This window comes from Corvus kubaryi, unplaced genomic scaffold (genome assembly GCF_017639235.1).
Source record: "Corvus kubaryi isolate FWS band 111438036 unplaced genomic scaffold, C.kubaryi_AGA036_p1.0 37187, whole genome shotgun sequence".
NCBI classification, from domain to species: Eukaryota; Metazoa; Chordata; class Aves; order Passeriformes; family Corvidae; genus Corvus; species Corvus kubaryi.
In genome coordinates, this window is record NW_024581053.1 from 239,653 (window position 1) to 253,887 (window position 14,235).

Consider the following 14,235-nt stretch of genomic DNA (forward strand, 5'->3'; position numbering starts at 1 on the left):
TGCACATTACATTAAACACAAACCAGATGGGCACTGGAAAATCCTCCCCTTTGTTGCAGTGGGCTAAAGGGGCTGGTGGTCAGAAGGTCTGTTTCACTACACAAATAAACAGAGGAGTTTAACTACATTATTCTCCAAAATCAGCAATGGGAAACCTATGTGGAAACATTATGAGCAGTTTGCAAACCCGCTACTGGAGTGGTGTAGGCACAGGGGAGCCCTTCATCTCTCCTACCTGCAGTAGCCAGTCAGTGCTTGGTGACCAGAGCCTCCACCTGCAGCCAGAGCTGACCTCCAGACTTGGAGACACATGGGTGGAGGCAAATGGGTAAAATCAATCTCTTCTTTAAAGGCTGCCTGGGTCAGAGCTGGGCATTTAATTTCTGACAATCACTGTAGAGAAATGGGGTCCCCCAGAGTGGGCTGAGCTCATACTGAGCAGTTTCTGAAGGAGAGAAGCCTCATCAGGTCAGACAGGATGTCTCACACTTGAATAATTCCATGAGTGAAATTCATGTCAGTGGCAGAGTCCCAGGACAGGGAACAAGACACTTTTCTGTCTCCGGGCTGTACCAAAGGATGCCTCACTCTTCACTTGGAGCACACCCACTGAGACACTTCTGGAGGAGCTGCTTTACAGAGCCCCTGCATGTCCTCTGGCCCCTCTCCTTGTGATTGCAAATGTTATCACAAAATTATTTCTGAAATCCACCTGGCACAAGGAGGGACACGCGGCCAAAGTGGCACACAGCGCCTGCACCCTCACTGCCTTCCCACTGTGCAGAGAAATCACCACCAGTCATACGGGACAGCCAAGGTAAAGACAGCCTTGATGCAAGACAAGTGAAAGGTTCTGCTGCTGTTCCCAGGGCACAGCTGGCACAGGTAAAGTACAGGTGTGCAGCGCAGTGGCATGGGATGGGGCGAGATGGGATGGAGTGGGATTTGTTGGGGTGAGCTGGGATGGGATGAAAGCTGCTACCAGCTGAAGAAACTGATCCTGGGAGCATTGATGCTGCTTCAGAGTGTAAGCATTGGCCCTGGTGTCAACATCTGAGAGGGTTTCAGGTGGGTCTGGGAGGGAAATGCAGCTTATGTACCTGAGACCCCCAAACTCAGAGAGCACGGAGCCTGTGGGTGACGGACCTTGTGAGGGAGGCGTGTACTAAACACCTCTGGATCACGGTGTGAGACCTTTGCTACCTGCACAACAAGACTCTGGTTCACGTTGTGCAGTGCAGACACTGTCCCTCGTGGTTTCCAGATGGAAGGCTCCAGAACCCCAGGGAAGTGGCAGCTGGGGACCCCAGCTGGGACCCTGCAGGGGGGTTCCTGTGCCCAGTGCATCAAGAGTTATCTTATTGCTCTTGTGTCTGCTTTTGTGTGCAAGCAAACCAGCCCAGGGAGGAGCAGGGGTGTGGGCAGGTGTGTCCTCGCTCTGAGGGGTGCCACGCACTGACCTTGTGCCTCAACAGAGACCCTGCATGGAGAGATGGAATGGGATGAGCAGAGCATTGGTTCAGAGATGGAGTCACCATGCTGAGGCCAAAGTGCCAGGTGCTGGCAAGGCAGGATCCATGGAGCCAGTGCCCAGCCAAGGCTGTGCACAACGGGGAGCCTGGGGGGTCTAGAGCTCACCTCCAAACCCGGCATCACTAGTGACTTTAGGAGGACCCAGAGCCGTGTTTGCCTCTTCTGAAGCTCTCCTGAGACAGCAGTTCACAGCTCTGCCTGGCTCAGGCCAGTGTAGAGCAGAACTTAGGAGGAGATGATGTCACTGGACATATAAACACTGTGGGATTGGGCACAGTCATGGTAAAAAGGGCAGCCTGACAGAGTTCCATCCCAGGGCAGGACAGGGCTGGGGCTACAGCTGGGCAGACAGAGGTCAGGATTCCTGCTTGTTGTAGAGGCAACAGTCCCCATTTTCCAGGACTTATGCATGCAGCTCCGGGATTTCGTAGGCCCTGCCAAATGGGCTTTCTGCTTGCTCAAAGGTGATTTATTTTTACAAATTTAAATGAAATCCCCTCAGCCATTTTTGAGTAATACTAGAGTTAAAAAGACTATTTTCTTATTTAAAAATATTCTAGCTAGACTGTTTTTATTAAATCAAAGTTAAGTCAAATAAAGACGGTGGTTTGAAAGTTCAGGCTTGGGCAAGAGCTGGTCCTCACTGAGGATCTGTGCCCTTGACAGACCAGTGTCTGTCTAGTGCCCACTGAACCAGCCCAGATCACCAGCCCATGGGTGGAAAGAGCAGGGAACAAAGGGAGATCCTGCCTGGCTGAGGTGTGCACACTTGCACCCTCGGGAGAAGGGATGCAACAGGGCAGGAGGAGGAGTTGGGGAGTGACACACCTTGCACTTGCTTCTCCTTACATTCCTAAATTCCTAAATAAATAAAGATTCCTAAAGACAACAGACGGAAGCTTCTTCCATTTCACCCAACCCATTCCCAGGCATTGTCTCCTTTCCTTCAGTGGCATCATCTTGGATGGGGGGTTCCCTGCTGTCCCCTGCATGTGTGGGATGAAGGTGGGAATGCTGAATACACCCCTGGGGGTGCCCTTCAGGAGGGTGGGCTGTGAGGAGACACTGATGCCTTGTTTTTCCCCCAAGTCAATCCCAACCACTGACCCCCCACCGAGGGATGGGGTAGAAGGTCCTTGCTGTGACACCCCAACAAATGGCACTGAGGGGGACTGGAAGGCTCTGTCCTCGGCAGGGACACATCTGCTTTAGGGCTCTGTGGAGGGCAGCCTGGGGGGCTGCGGGATGTCCCCTTCCCGCTTCATCCCCAGCTCGTCAGGCTGCTCCACTGGCCCTGCGGGAGCTGTCACACCACGGAACGTGACATCAAAGGCAGGCCCAGGTGCCACATGACGTGTGTGACACTTGGCAGCCCTGCCAGCTCCCGAGATGATGTGAGATGAAGGGAGCCGGCTGTTCCCAAGCGGGGACGGCAGGAAGAGCTGAGCCCCTGTGCTGTCTAAATGTGCTAAAGAGAGGGAAACAGAGCAGAGCAAAGGGCTGGAGGGATGCCCAGACTGTGGGGGGCTCTTCTCACTTAAAGAGGGCAAACAGCCCAGTGTGGAGGGGTGCAGGGGTGGACCCATGTCCTGGTGGGCCACCAACTCTGGGGACATGAAGCCCTGACACGGGGCCAGCTGCCAGGCCGGTGCTGGCACTGCTGCAGGGCTTAGGGCAGTGGGTACCTGCACTTCTGCAGGTTGTGCTGAGAGCCTGTGGGCACCTGGAGATGTTTCTTCCTTTTCCTTCCCATAACAAAAAAAAGGGTGGAAAATGGATACAAAAAATAAGGATGTGAAAGCTACAGAGAAAATATGATTTTGTTTTACATCACTGAGCAGTTTGTCCCTTTACAAGTCCCTGTTGCTACTGCATTATGTTAGGTACACTTGGGTATCTGGGACTGTAGGAAAGAAGAATCCTGACTATGGGCAGGCCCTGGGCCTGACTCTCTGCTGTGTTACTCCAGCCTGACACCAGTACACGGCCATGATGACATCATTTGGATTATTTCTGATTTATAGTGATTGAGAAAAATTGGGTCCCGTACAATAATGCAAACAATCAAAGACACAAAGCAAAAATAGTGTCTTTGGGCTGCACTTTCACATTGCATGATGTTTTGAGGACTTAATGTTGAAAGCCTTAGAGTGCACAAAAGGAATTTTCTTCATTTCATATATTATACAGTTGCCTGAAAGAAATGGCAAACAACTCCTCAGCCTAAGCATGCTTTGCACAGGCTCAGTTGTGGGGCTTTTCTGTCAATCAGCTTCCTACCAACAGATCTCCACTGAAACTCGGAGCAGTATCTGCCAGCAAGAGTAGCTGCTGGACCCATGACCCCACAAATGACCTTGCAGAGGTCTAGGCCAAATTCTGCTCTCTGTTACAAGGATCTGAAGCAATTTTGGTGAAGACCAGGTTTTCTGGAGCACCCAGTACTCGGTGAGAGCAGAGCAGTCAGTTGGGCCCTTGACAAACCAAATACCTTTCCTATTTCTTCTCCACTGATCTACTTCACATCACCCTAATTCCCCAGAAGTTCCATTGGTGTAATCAGAACACCGGTCCCTTCCTAAGACCTTGAAATCCCACATTTCAGCCAAAATCACACCAAACACTTGGATCACAAGCAACATGCCTCAAAGGTGACAACAGCATTTAAGTCTGTCCCAGAAATACTGAGATCAGGCCTCACTTCCATTAAATCTTAAAATCTTGCCATTGGATGGCAAGATGTTCAATGGCAAACACCCTCCAAAGCACCGCATGTAAAAATAGCAATGAACCAAAAACGCAGCACGTGCAAGAGATGCTAAACCAGCATCGATCCCATCTCCACCCCCATCTCTTGCCAGCAGCGGGCGAGGAACTCACCGTTCTTCCGCTCCGCGAAGGGCGGGGGCTGGAGCTTGGTGCCATCTCTCACTTCGCTGGCAGACTTTTCCTTGGGTGCCTTTTCCTCTTCATTCCCAGCTGGTGCACTTTTGTGGTCCGAGCGATCCTGTTTGATCACACCATTCATCACCGTGCCTGGAGGGACCGGTCCAGATTCTGGCTGCTCCACTTTGAAGGGTCAGGGAGAGGAGCAGACACCAACGTGACCTCTGGAAGAGAAGAGGAACAGGTAAGGACAAACTCCCAAATCAGTCTGAGAAACAGTGAATGAAGACTGGCATTTGCTAAGCAATCAGTCCACAGACAACTAATTACTGACAATTTGCATGGGAAGACCGTAGGATCCCCTATTGCCTGCTTGATTCTCCCTGTCTGCTGCACACTTGGCTACTTTACTGGAGCAATTTCTACCCATAGGCACAGAATATTTGCAGAAAGTCTGTCTTCAAAACACACAGCCCCAGGGAACCCACACGAGAGAGCTCTTGAACTGTTAAGAGATCCACGAATGAGGACAGCCTTCCTTTATATGACTCTGGTTTGCTGAGAACACTGTGACAGGAATAATTCCACACAACCCAGAGGAGGCTGCTAATTGTGTGATACAGGCAGCAAATGAAGAGAGCAAACATCAGTCAGCTTTTACACCAGGAAGTGTACAAACACCCTGCAAAGTAAAATACATGTGCAAAACCTATTCTCTGACATCAAAGTTGTGATTAGCACCCAGCAGAGCTAAAGGCTTTATGAAGAATTCAACCACATTAGGCACAAAATGCTGAGAGCTTTTGACGGACAGAGGACTTGTTTGTTTACCACACTGTTCTACTCCGAGGTTTATGTGGGATTTGTGGTCAAAATACATCACAAAACCTCTAGCTCTTTGGGCAGGGAGATGCCTGATGACACCCCCATCTCACCAGAAATGTGGATGGAAAGGATTCAGCTTACACCAACCATGTTTGTGGGATGCAGGCCCATGGCCCAGGAGGGGCTGTGATACTGAGCACATCAGAGGAAAGCTGCAGGGACCGTTTCAACAGAGCATTGTCTGAAAAATCTCCAGATGCTGAATGAAAGTGAATGCCTATAAGAATCAGCACCAGCTCCTAATGAGTCCCATCAGGAAAGAGCTGAGGAGAGCTAAAAAAGGTCATTTGTAGAGAACAAGAATAGAAAAGTGTAAGATTGATTCAGTGATAAAATCTGATTTAATACAAAAAAGTTACCAATTTACTGTATAAGGAAGTAGGAGCAGTGCATTGCACATGATACCATCTCCTCCACACTGTGTGAGCCAGGACCCTCACACCCCTCTCCCTACCCTGCACCGGCAGGGATTCTGCCATCTGCTTCCTCATCCACCTCACTGGCAGCCCCACCTGCTCCAGCCTTTCCTGTCCCACGGGCTGCAGCTCAGCCCCCGTGTCCCTCTGTCCTGCCTTACACCGAGTTTCACTGCTGGCACACTTCACACAGGGTGCCCATGGGGTGGCTGCACTGGCTGGGAAGGAGGTGCCAGAGGTGCCTGTGTCCCTTTAACCCTTTGCTATGCCCAGGGAGGTGCATCGCCTGGGGCAGGCTGTGTTTGCACCCTGGGCTCAGAACACAATGCAGGCCCAGCCGCTGCCACCAGCCCTGCCCTTCTGCTGTGTGCTCCCCATCACCCTCCTCACTCGCCCCTGTGGCCCTTTCCTCATCTCCTGTGCCCAGCTATTCCTGCCAAAGCCTGACGTGCTGCCACTGCCCGTGAAAACAGCCCTGCAGGCACCCAGACAGGCCAGGCCTGCGCTGTGCTGCCTCTCTGAACAATTTCATCTGCCACGTCTGCTTTAGCATTTTATCGCCCCTGAGCAGCTCGAGGTCCCCTTTCCAGTGGTGTGACTGCTGTGCAATGCCCCATCCCCACTGTGATGATCCACCCAGCGCTGGCTGTAGGGCTGCAGACACACTTTGACACAAGCAGCATGAGCCCCTAAACCCTTTATTTAATTCATGACTAGCATGGAACATTCAATAAGTGTTTACATTGCTGTTGTAAAATGTGCATTTTTTTTAACTTCTTGAAGTTGCTGATATGATACATCTTTCCAGTGGGAACAGAGGGTGATGACAGAACAATCCAGCAAAATGCATCTGCTTACAAAAATGAGACTTTGTTCAACCGAACACTAAATCTTTGATAAATTAGTCAGGGCTTTGGTGACGTACATGTTGAACCAATATGACAGTTTTATATGGATTATGATTATGAATGTTTTTCAAAAATAGAGAGCGTGAGCCAGACATCCAGTGCCGAAGCTGCAAGACCACCAGCCGAGGCCAAAGTCTTTCAGGAAGGCTTCTTGCAGGCTCTGTGTACCATCTCTTTTTACACTCAGAGCATATGCAACATTTTAATTCGCAGTGAGTGTGCCGGGGTCCTCATGTCTGAGCCAGGAGGTCACGCTGCGACCCCGCAGACACAGGCTTCACAGCACACTCAAGCACCACTGGCTCAGTGGTGGGTTTTTTTTCCTGGAGTGAAATTTGGCCTCGAAACATTCCACATTGTTCCTGAACAAATCAGTTCGTTTAGGCTGAGCTGATTGTATTTACAAAGCTTAGACACACTTTTGAGCCTCAGAGCACATCTCCCATCAACCGCTGCTGCCAACACATCGATTGCAAGGCTGTGCACAGTACAGGTCATGTTCCATCTCTCCCTGCCTGTAAATTTTAAATTCATCAAGCTGGACTAGCATGGTACCTACATCGTGGGTACTTCCTTGCAAGACACTGGAGATGCTCTGGAGGAGATGCCTGGTTTGGAAGGAGCAGCCCCCTTGCTCTCTGCCCGGGAAGCAGGGCAGCATGGATGAGGCTCAGACTCGCTTGCTCACCACGGCCCAGGTGGGACTTGGCTGATTCTACCAAACCTGTGAAGTTTAACTAAGACAAATGCCAAGTTGAACTGGGATGGGGCAGTGCTGGATGTATGGACAGACTGGGGAAGGAGAGGCTGGAGAGCAGCTGTGGGAGGGAACCTGGGGGTGCTGCTCCACGGCCAGTTGGATCTGAGCCAGCAGTGCCCTGGCAGCCAGGAGGGACATCCCTGTCCTGGGGGGCATCAGGCCCAGCGTGGCCAGCCAGGGGAGGGAAGGGATTGTCCCACTCTGCTCTGCACTGGCGTGGCCTCACCTTGAGTGCTGGGGCAGTTTTGGATGCCACGATCAAAGACGGACCCAAACCTTTAAGAGAGAGAGAGCATCTGAATGAGGCACACAAAGATGGGGAAGGGCCTTGAGGGGCCACACGAGGAGTGCCTGAGGGCACTTGGGTTGTTCAGCTGGAGCAGAGCAGACTGAGGGGAGACCTCCCTGGGGGGCTGCAGCTCCTCCTGAGGGGCAGCTCTGATCTCTGCTCCCTGTGACAGGGACAGGACACAAGGGAGTGGCACCCTTGGATGCTGCCTACCTCCCGCTGCTCCCTCCTGGGGAGGTAATGGAGCAGCACAGCCGGACAGGCTGCCCCTCACCCCCTACCATGCCCCCCCATCTCCCCCTACCCTTCTCCCCTGTCCCCCAGTGCAGTGCTCACAGACACCACAGACTGTTTGGAGCCTGTCCTGCTAGCGAAGATAATTGGATAATTCTAAAATATTTTTATTTTTTAACATTTTTAAACTTTTTATTAGGAAAAAAATGAACTGAACCATTGAAATTAAAAATTATTTTTAGAAGTGGAGAAAAACTTTATCTCCCTGAGAAACAATTCTGGCTTCAGCAGCTCATCTTCCAAAAAACTAATTTTTTTGGCTGGAAAACTCCTAAACGGAAAAATTCATTGTCCAGGTCTCAGCAATCCCCTTCACACCTCAGGTTTCCACATGTCAAGCAAGTTCCTGGATGATGTTTTTTTCCAAGTTTCCAGGAGTGAGCTTCCTGCCAAGGTGTGTACCAGAAATACCAGAGCTAGGATGTGCCACCCACTGGAGCTAAACAAACATCTCTTGAGCAGACTCTGGGATCTAACACAGGGACAGACACTGCTTCCTCTGCCCAGTGCCACCACAAATGCACCTTAGCAACCTGAAAGGGAAAGGAAAATAGGAGATGGAGCATCTTTGTGTGACGTGAAGCAGAGCTCCAGGGCTGAGCCTGGGGGCTGAGCAGAGGCCTCCAGCACCCCCTGAGATATCCCTGCTCAGATGCAGAGCCTACAGCAGCTGGACCTGAGGCATCTCTGCAGGATTGAGGGCCCTGGCTCCTGCCTGTAGCCTGTGTAGGATTGGACACAACACCTCGAGGTGCACTTGGCTTCTAACATCTAGAAATATCCTCAGGAATGACACTTTCATGAGGCTGGCTCCTGCTTGGGTTACTGTGACACAGCTTTGATGGTCTGCACAGTTCCTCCCTGCCCAGCACGGGCCATGCAGCTCACCTCACCTTCTGCCTTCTCAGCTTTGCCCTGGGCCACTCCTGCGTGCACCGAGGTGGGAATGAGCAGGGCTTACACTTCCTCATATGCTGGATCCCCCAAATCTGCCCCTGTTCTGCTGTTTGCTCTTCTGGAGGTTGAAGTGGAGGTAAATACATTGAGCTCTAATGCATGTGCAGCGTCTCTTAAGCAATCGTGACCCACCATAAAACTTTAAATACACAAAGAGAAAAACCAGGAGAGAGATGCAGTTCAGCCTTATCAAATTCTTCACGTGTTTGTTGTGGTGTGTTTGTATTCCTGGGCTTCTGCCTGCAGGAATGTTGCTGATAAAACCATCTCCCTAAACATGGGCTCGGTGTGTTGTAGCTGGTGTTTACAGTGCTCAGGCAGTAAGAGTAGCTCTGGATTCCTGGGGGCAAATATCCCGTGAACATTTGTGCTGGCTTGTTGCAAATGCTGATCAAGTCCTGCTGTGTACAAGTTCTGCAGGAATCCTGGCTGGTCCTCCTTAGAGCTGTGTCAGGTTTGGCAAGGCAGAAGGCAACTCTGACCACTTGCCCCTACCCCCAGAACAAGAGGCCTTTTCTCCTCTGAGACCTCCCTGGGTTGCCAGGGCACGCACCACTGCTATTATCTCATGGTTTGCCTTGCAGGCCATGTCCCTGTTGGATGATTCCCCTCACTGAACTGCCTCCTCAGGGATGCAGAAAGCCCCATCCCATGACGGCACTGAGGGCAATGGAGCCCGCAGGCCGTTTCCCACAGATCGGCACATTCCTCCCATGCCCTGGAGAAGTGACCTGCTCACCACTTCAGCTCCAAGAGAGGAGCTGCAGGCCAGGGGGAGCTCCTGGATGGGGGCTTTCCCAGCAAAGAGGAAACAAAGCAAGGAAACCTGCCCCAATCCTGGATCCCCCCTTCAGCGACAAGTTATCCCATGCAGCTTCTTGTGCAACCCCTCCATGGGGTCGGTGCCAAGACCCGGTGAGCAGAGCTGTGTGAGCCATAAAATCTGCACTTGAGGCAAACCCGCGCCGTGTTTGGTCACAGTGTGATCCCCACGCTCAGAGAGCTTTGCCAGCTGTTTGCACCCCCAGGCGTTTTAGGATAGAATCTCCTTCCCAGGCTCCAAATTCTCAGTCCTGATCTCTTCTCCAAGCTGCCCAGAGGCCATGTGGCCTTAGACAGCAATGAAGAGCCCAGTGATAGGAAGTGGCAGCTGTCTTCATCCAGGACAGCTCCTGGCCTCCAGCCTGGGCTGGATGATGAGGGGTAAGGGCTGTTCTCAGGGGAGAAGCTCAGCCCTGGCCTCAGCCCCCTGCCATTGAGCTGTTTTGAAGAGAAGGGATTTCTCCTCCATTTTTTCATAGTAAGAAGATTCAAGTGGTGGAAAATAGTAGAGTGTAGCATTAGCTGAGACACAGTTCCACTTCCAGGGATTATTCTAGGGTGTTCAACTCTGTTCAGCCCCAGTTTTGTTTGAAGCCTTTTCATTCACAGAAACTTGGAAAAATATTATTTCTTTGCTCCAAAGAGTATTTGCCACAGCCCTGACCACCTTACAGCCAGCAAAGCCCTCCCCACATCACACACTGCAACAGAAGGGGTGCATCGGTGTCACTGGGAGTAAAAATCTGAGCTCCTGTACGTGATGTTGTCCAAGAGAGCTGGGAATTTTGGAAAATATCTGTGCAAATGACTGATCAGCACCATACTCAGAGGTCTCACTGAGCCAGCACTGGAGGCAGAGGAGATGGGCTCTGTGGAGAGACAGAGTGGAGACGGGACCTCCTTTTACACCCATTGCCCTCAAATGTTGGTGCCTTCTCTTATGGCAGCTCTGCTCCCATGCACGGGCTCTGTGCTGGCACAGAGGCAGCCCCAGCCCCTGGCACCGTGCAGGGGGAGCAGGGCCATGCACGGTGTGAGTGATGGATGGTGGAGTAAGGGATGGATGGCCATGATAATGCTGGGGCACTGCACCGTGCTCCAGACACACAGCAAACGCTCCAGAGGGAAAGGGGGAAAAACAGAGTCATCCACAGAGGGTGAAAATGAAAGCTCTGAGACAAGGAGCAGAGCCTGACTGGGCAGAGAGACTGCAGGAGCCGTGGGAGTAAAATTTCACTTCTGGATGTCAAAGACAGAGGACAAGCCATCATGTTGATGTGAGGCAGCCCGAGCACTCCAGCTGTCTCAGCTCCTGCTTTTGTACAGCCCTTATCCAGGGCTGCTCATGGCAATCCCACTGAAGGCAGGAACGGCAGAGCCAAGGTAGGGACTTCAGCCTTCCCGCAGGCTTTGTGCTGCCTAAAGCCCCACGACACAACTCTGTGAGGACTCCAGCATTTTCCCCAATGCCCTGTGCTGAGCCCTGACTCCTGTGCCAGTCCCTTGCCACTACAGGCAACATCTTTCCATGCTGAGACAGAGGTGGAACACCCAGAAGGCCAAAGCTACAACCCTACTCCCTACAGCACCAGGAATGCAGTACAGTGGATGGAGAAGGTGGGTTGGGGGCTGAGCCATGGCACAAACCTCCACAATCACCCACAGGTTTGTCCTGCTCATGGGCCAGCCCTGGGCCACCACTACATGAAGTTTTGTCAGCTGGGGCTGTGGTTTCTGCATCTGCCTCAGGATTGAGGGAGCCTGCAAGAAAGCTGGAGAGAGACTCTTTACAAGAGCCTGGAGTGACAGGACAAGGGGGAAAGGCTTCAAACTGACACAGAGTAGGGTTAGATCAGATAACAGGAAAAAAATTCTTCCCTGTGGGGGTGCTGAGGCCCTGTCACAGGTTGTCCAGGCTGTCCCATCCCTGGAAGTGTCCAAGGCCAGGTTGGATGGGGCTTGGAGCAACCTGGGATAGTGGAAGGTGTCCCTGCCCATGGTAGGGGGTGGAAATGGATGGGCTTTAAGGTCCCTTCCACCACAAACCATTCTGTGATTATATTATTTTATGATTAGAAACATTTAAGGATTGAAGTTCATTGGCTACGTGGCATTTGCCATCAGTCCTCAGTCCTGCTCTTGTGCCCAGGGTTATTTCCATGGAGAAACACTCTGCTAAAAATACTGCTAGAACCTAACTGGACAACATATGCAGATAGTTCTGAGTTAGATAAAACATCTCCTTATGAATCTGGACCATACTTGTCGTTTTTAAAATAATCTTAAAATAAACTTTAACATCTTAAAATAAGCAGTAATGTTCTAAGTATGCTGAAAAGGCTCAAAAAGCAGTTATCAGCCTCAGATTTGTTCTTGCTGTTTGTTCTGTTTGCAGAACCGCTTTCAGGCTAATCTGGTGAATTTTCCAGGTCTGACTCATGAGCACTGTGTGCTGGGGCGGGTGGGGCTTGGATCACACCAGGTGCAGGGTCCTGCACACCTGGGGACAGCCCTGCTGCAGCAGCCTTGGCAGAATGAAGCTTCTGAGAGAAATTGCACTTTTTTTCTAAACTATGATTTGATTTGATTTGATTTGATTTGATTTGATTCTGTTTAACTTATAAACGCTTAACTATGAGCTGTTTCTGCTGGTGGCAGTGCCACCTGGGCTGTTTACAAAGCACAAACCATGCTCCTAATTCAAAGGAACTGCATTGTTTTCAGAATTTGATTTAAATCCAGCCCCAACCAAAAACTTGTGGTTTTCAACTTTTCCAGTGCAACGGGAATCCCTGGTCTCTGGAAGTGACCCTGGTACCTAATGTTCCTGCACGTGGATTGTGGCTCTGTGGTCACCAGACAGGTTGAGCTGTTACTGGTCACCCCAAAGGCTCTTCTGGTTACTCTTGCACCCCTACCAGCAGCTGCCTCCCCACATTTCTGCAGGAAAACATTGGCTTCTCTTGTAGGTCATGCTGATGTCCTCGGTTATGGCTGCAGCATTAAACTGTGCCCTAATTTTGCAGCATTCGTGGTTATGTCTGATCTTTGTCTCCCTTATTTTGTTACATTTTAGAAGTGCAATAAACAGAATCTTTCTAAAAGAGAGAAAACATGGCAGGGATTTGAAATGGAAAATGAGCACAAACTGGACCCATGCCTCTTCATTAGATGCCAGAGGAGGGGAAGGAACAAACAGCACAGGGACAAACACTATTAATAAAGTGATGAGGGTGGGTCTCAAACGGGAGAGGAGCTGGGGGCAGGAGCAGCTCTCCGGCCTCAGATGGTCCTGCTGCCCAGCACAGGGGCCTCGCCAGCTTGAGTTGGCAGAGGGAGCGTTCAGTGGGTGGGAAAGGCCACAGACTGACCCAGCAGGGCTTTGGGAAAGGTCCCAGACTGCTGGCAGAGGACTCGTGCCCACGGGGTGTGTTCCTGCTGGAGCAGGGACTAACCTGAGCCAGACTACGGAGCAGTGCTCAGCACTGGGCTTGTGGTGCCAGGTCACCTCTCCAGCCCAGTGCCTGTGGGTCTGAGCCCTGAACAAAAACATATCTGGTGACAGGGATCATGTCCAACTCTGCATTTCAGGCTGGTGACCCAGAGCCTCTCTTCCTTTGGCTACCCCAGACAGCAAGCGGCCAGGAAAGGAAGAGCAGCTGCTGATCTTTGTAGAGCCTGTCACCCCCTTGCTCAGAGTCCAGTGAAACTGCTCTTGGCCAGACCTCTGTCTCTTGCCCTCAACTGCTGACACGGGCAGCAGATGGACAGGGTGAAAAAGCCCCGGTGATAAGCGGCAGAGAGCAAGGCAGAGGTTTGGTGTGCATCCTGTGCCACCCACTGCCACAGCACCATGAACAGAGCTGCCAGGCAAGGACTCCTAATAGGAAACCCCCTGAGAGAAACCAGTGCACAGCCTGTCTGCTTGTGTCCACTGGTGACGTCAAAATACACTTTAATCTGGAGAAGACTCAGCAGAAAGGGCCTAAAGCTGCATGGCAGGTCCAAAGGGAGGGAGAAGGGACAATGCACAGGTCAGCCTTTAGATCTGCTCCACAGAACTTTGCTCCAGAGCCATTCACTCTCCACTGAGCCCACAGAGGTCAGCAGTGCTGGGAGCAGGACTTTGTAGGGCACACCTGGACTGGACCTGTGCTGTCAGGGAATTCCCTCTCCAGTGTCTGTGCTGCCCAGCTGGATCAGCACTGAGCCCTACAGAGCTCTCCAGAGCAGTCCATTTTCTGAAAAATGCATTGCTGCAACTACCCTCACCATTCTCATTTTTTTCCTAATATCCAATCTAAACCTACTCCCTGTCAGTTTAAGGCCATTTCTCCTTGTCCTGTCACTCCAGGCCCTTGCAAATAGTTTCTCTCCATCTCTCTTGCATGTCCCTTCAGACATTGAAAGGCCACAGTTAGGTCACCCCAAAGCTTCTCTTCTCCAGGCTGAGCAACCCCAATTGTCTCAGCCTTTACTCTCAGA

At 51.3% G+C, this 14,235-nt stretch overlaps 1 protein-coding gene across 7 annotated transcripts in view; it reads right to left on the reverse strand.

Moving 5' to 3' along the window:
• Positions 1–14,235, reverse strand: part of MYOCD (myocardin) — a 219,749-nt gene that overhangs the window by 96,353 nt on the left and 109,161 nt on the right. For 6 of the 7 annotated variants that reach the window (XM_042022067.1, XM_042022073.1, XM_042022071.1 and 3 more), the window contains exon 2: positions 4,414–4,643. In XM_042022067.1, coding sequence (XP_041878001.1) covers positions 4,414–4,561 — 148 coding nt within the window. In that variant the 5' untranslated portion in view covers positions 4,562–4,643. Of the gene's footprint in view, positions 1–4,413; positions 4,644–14,235 lie in introns of those variants that run through there. The other variant, XM_042022074.1, reaches the window with a different exon arrangement.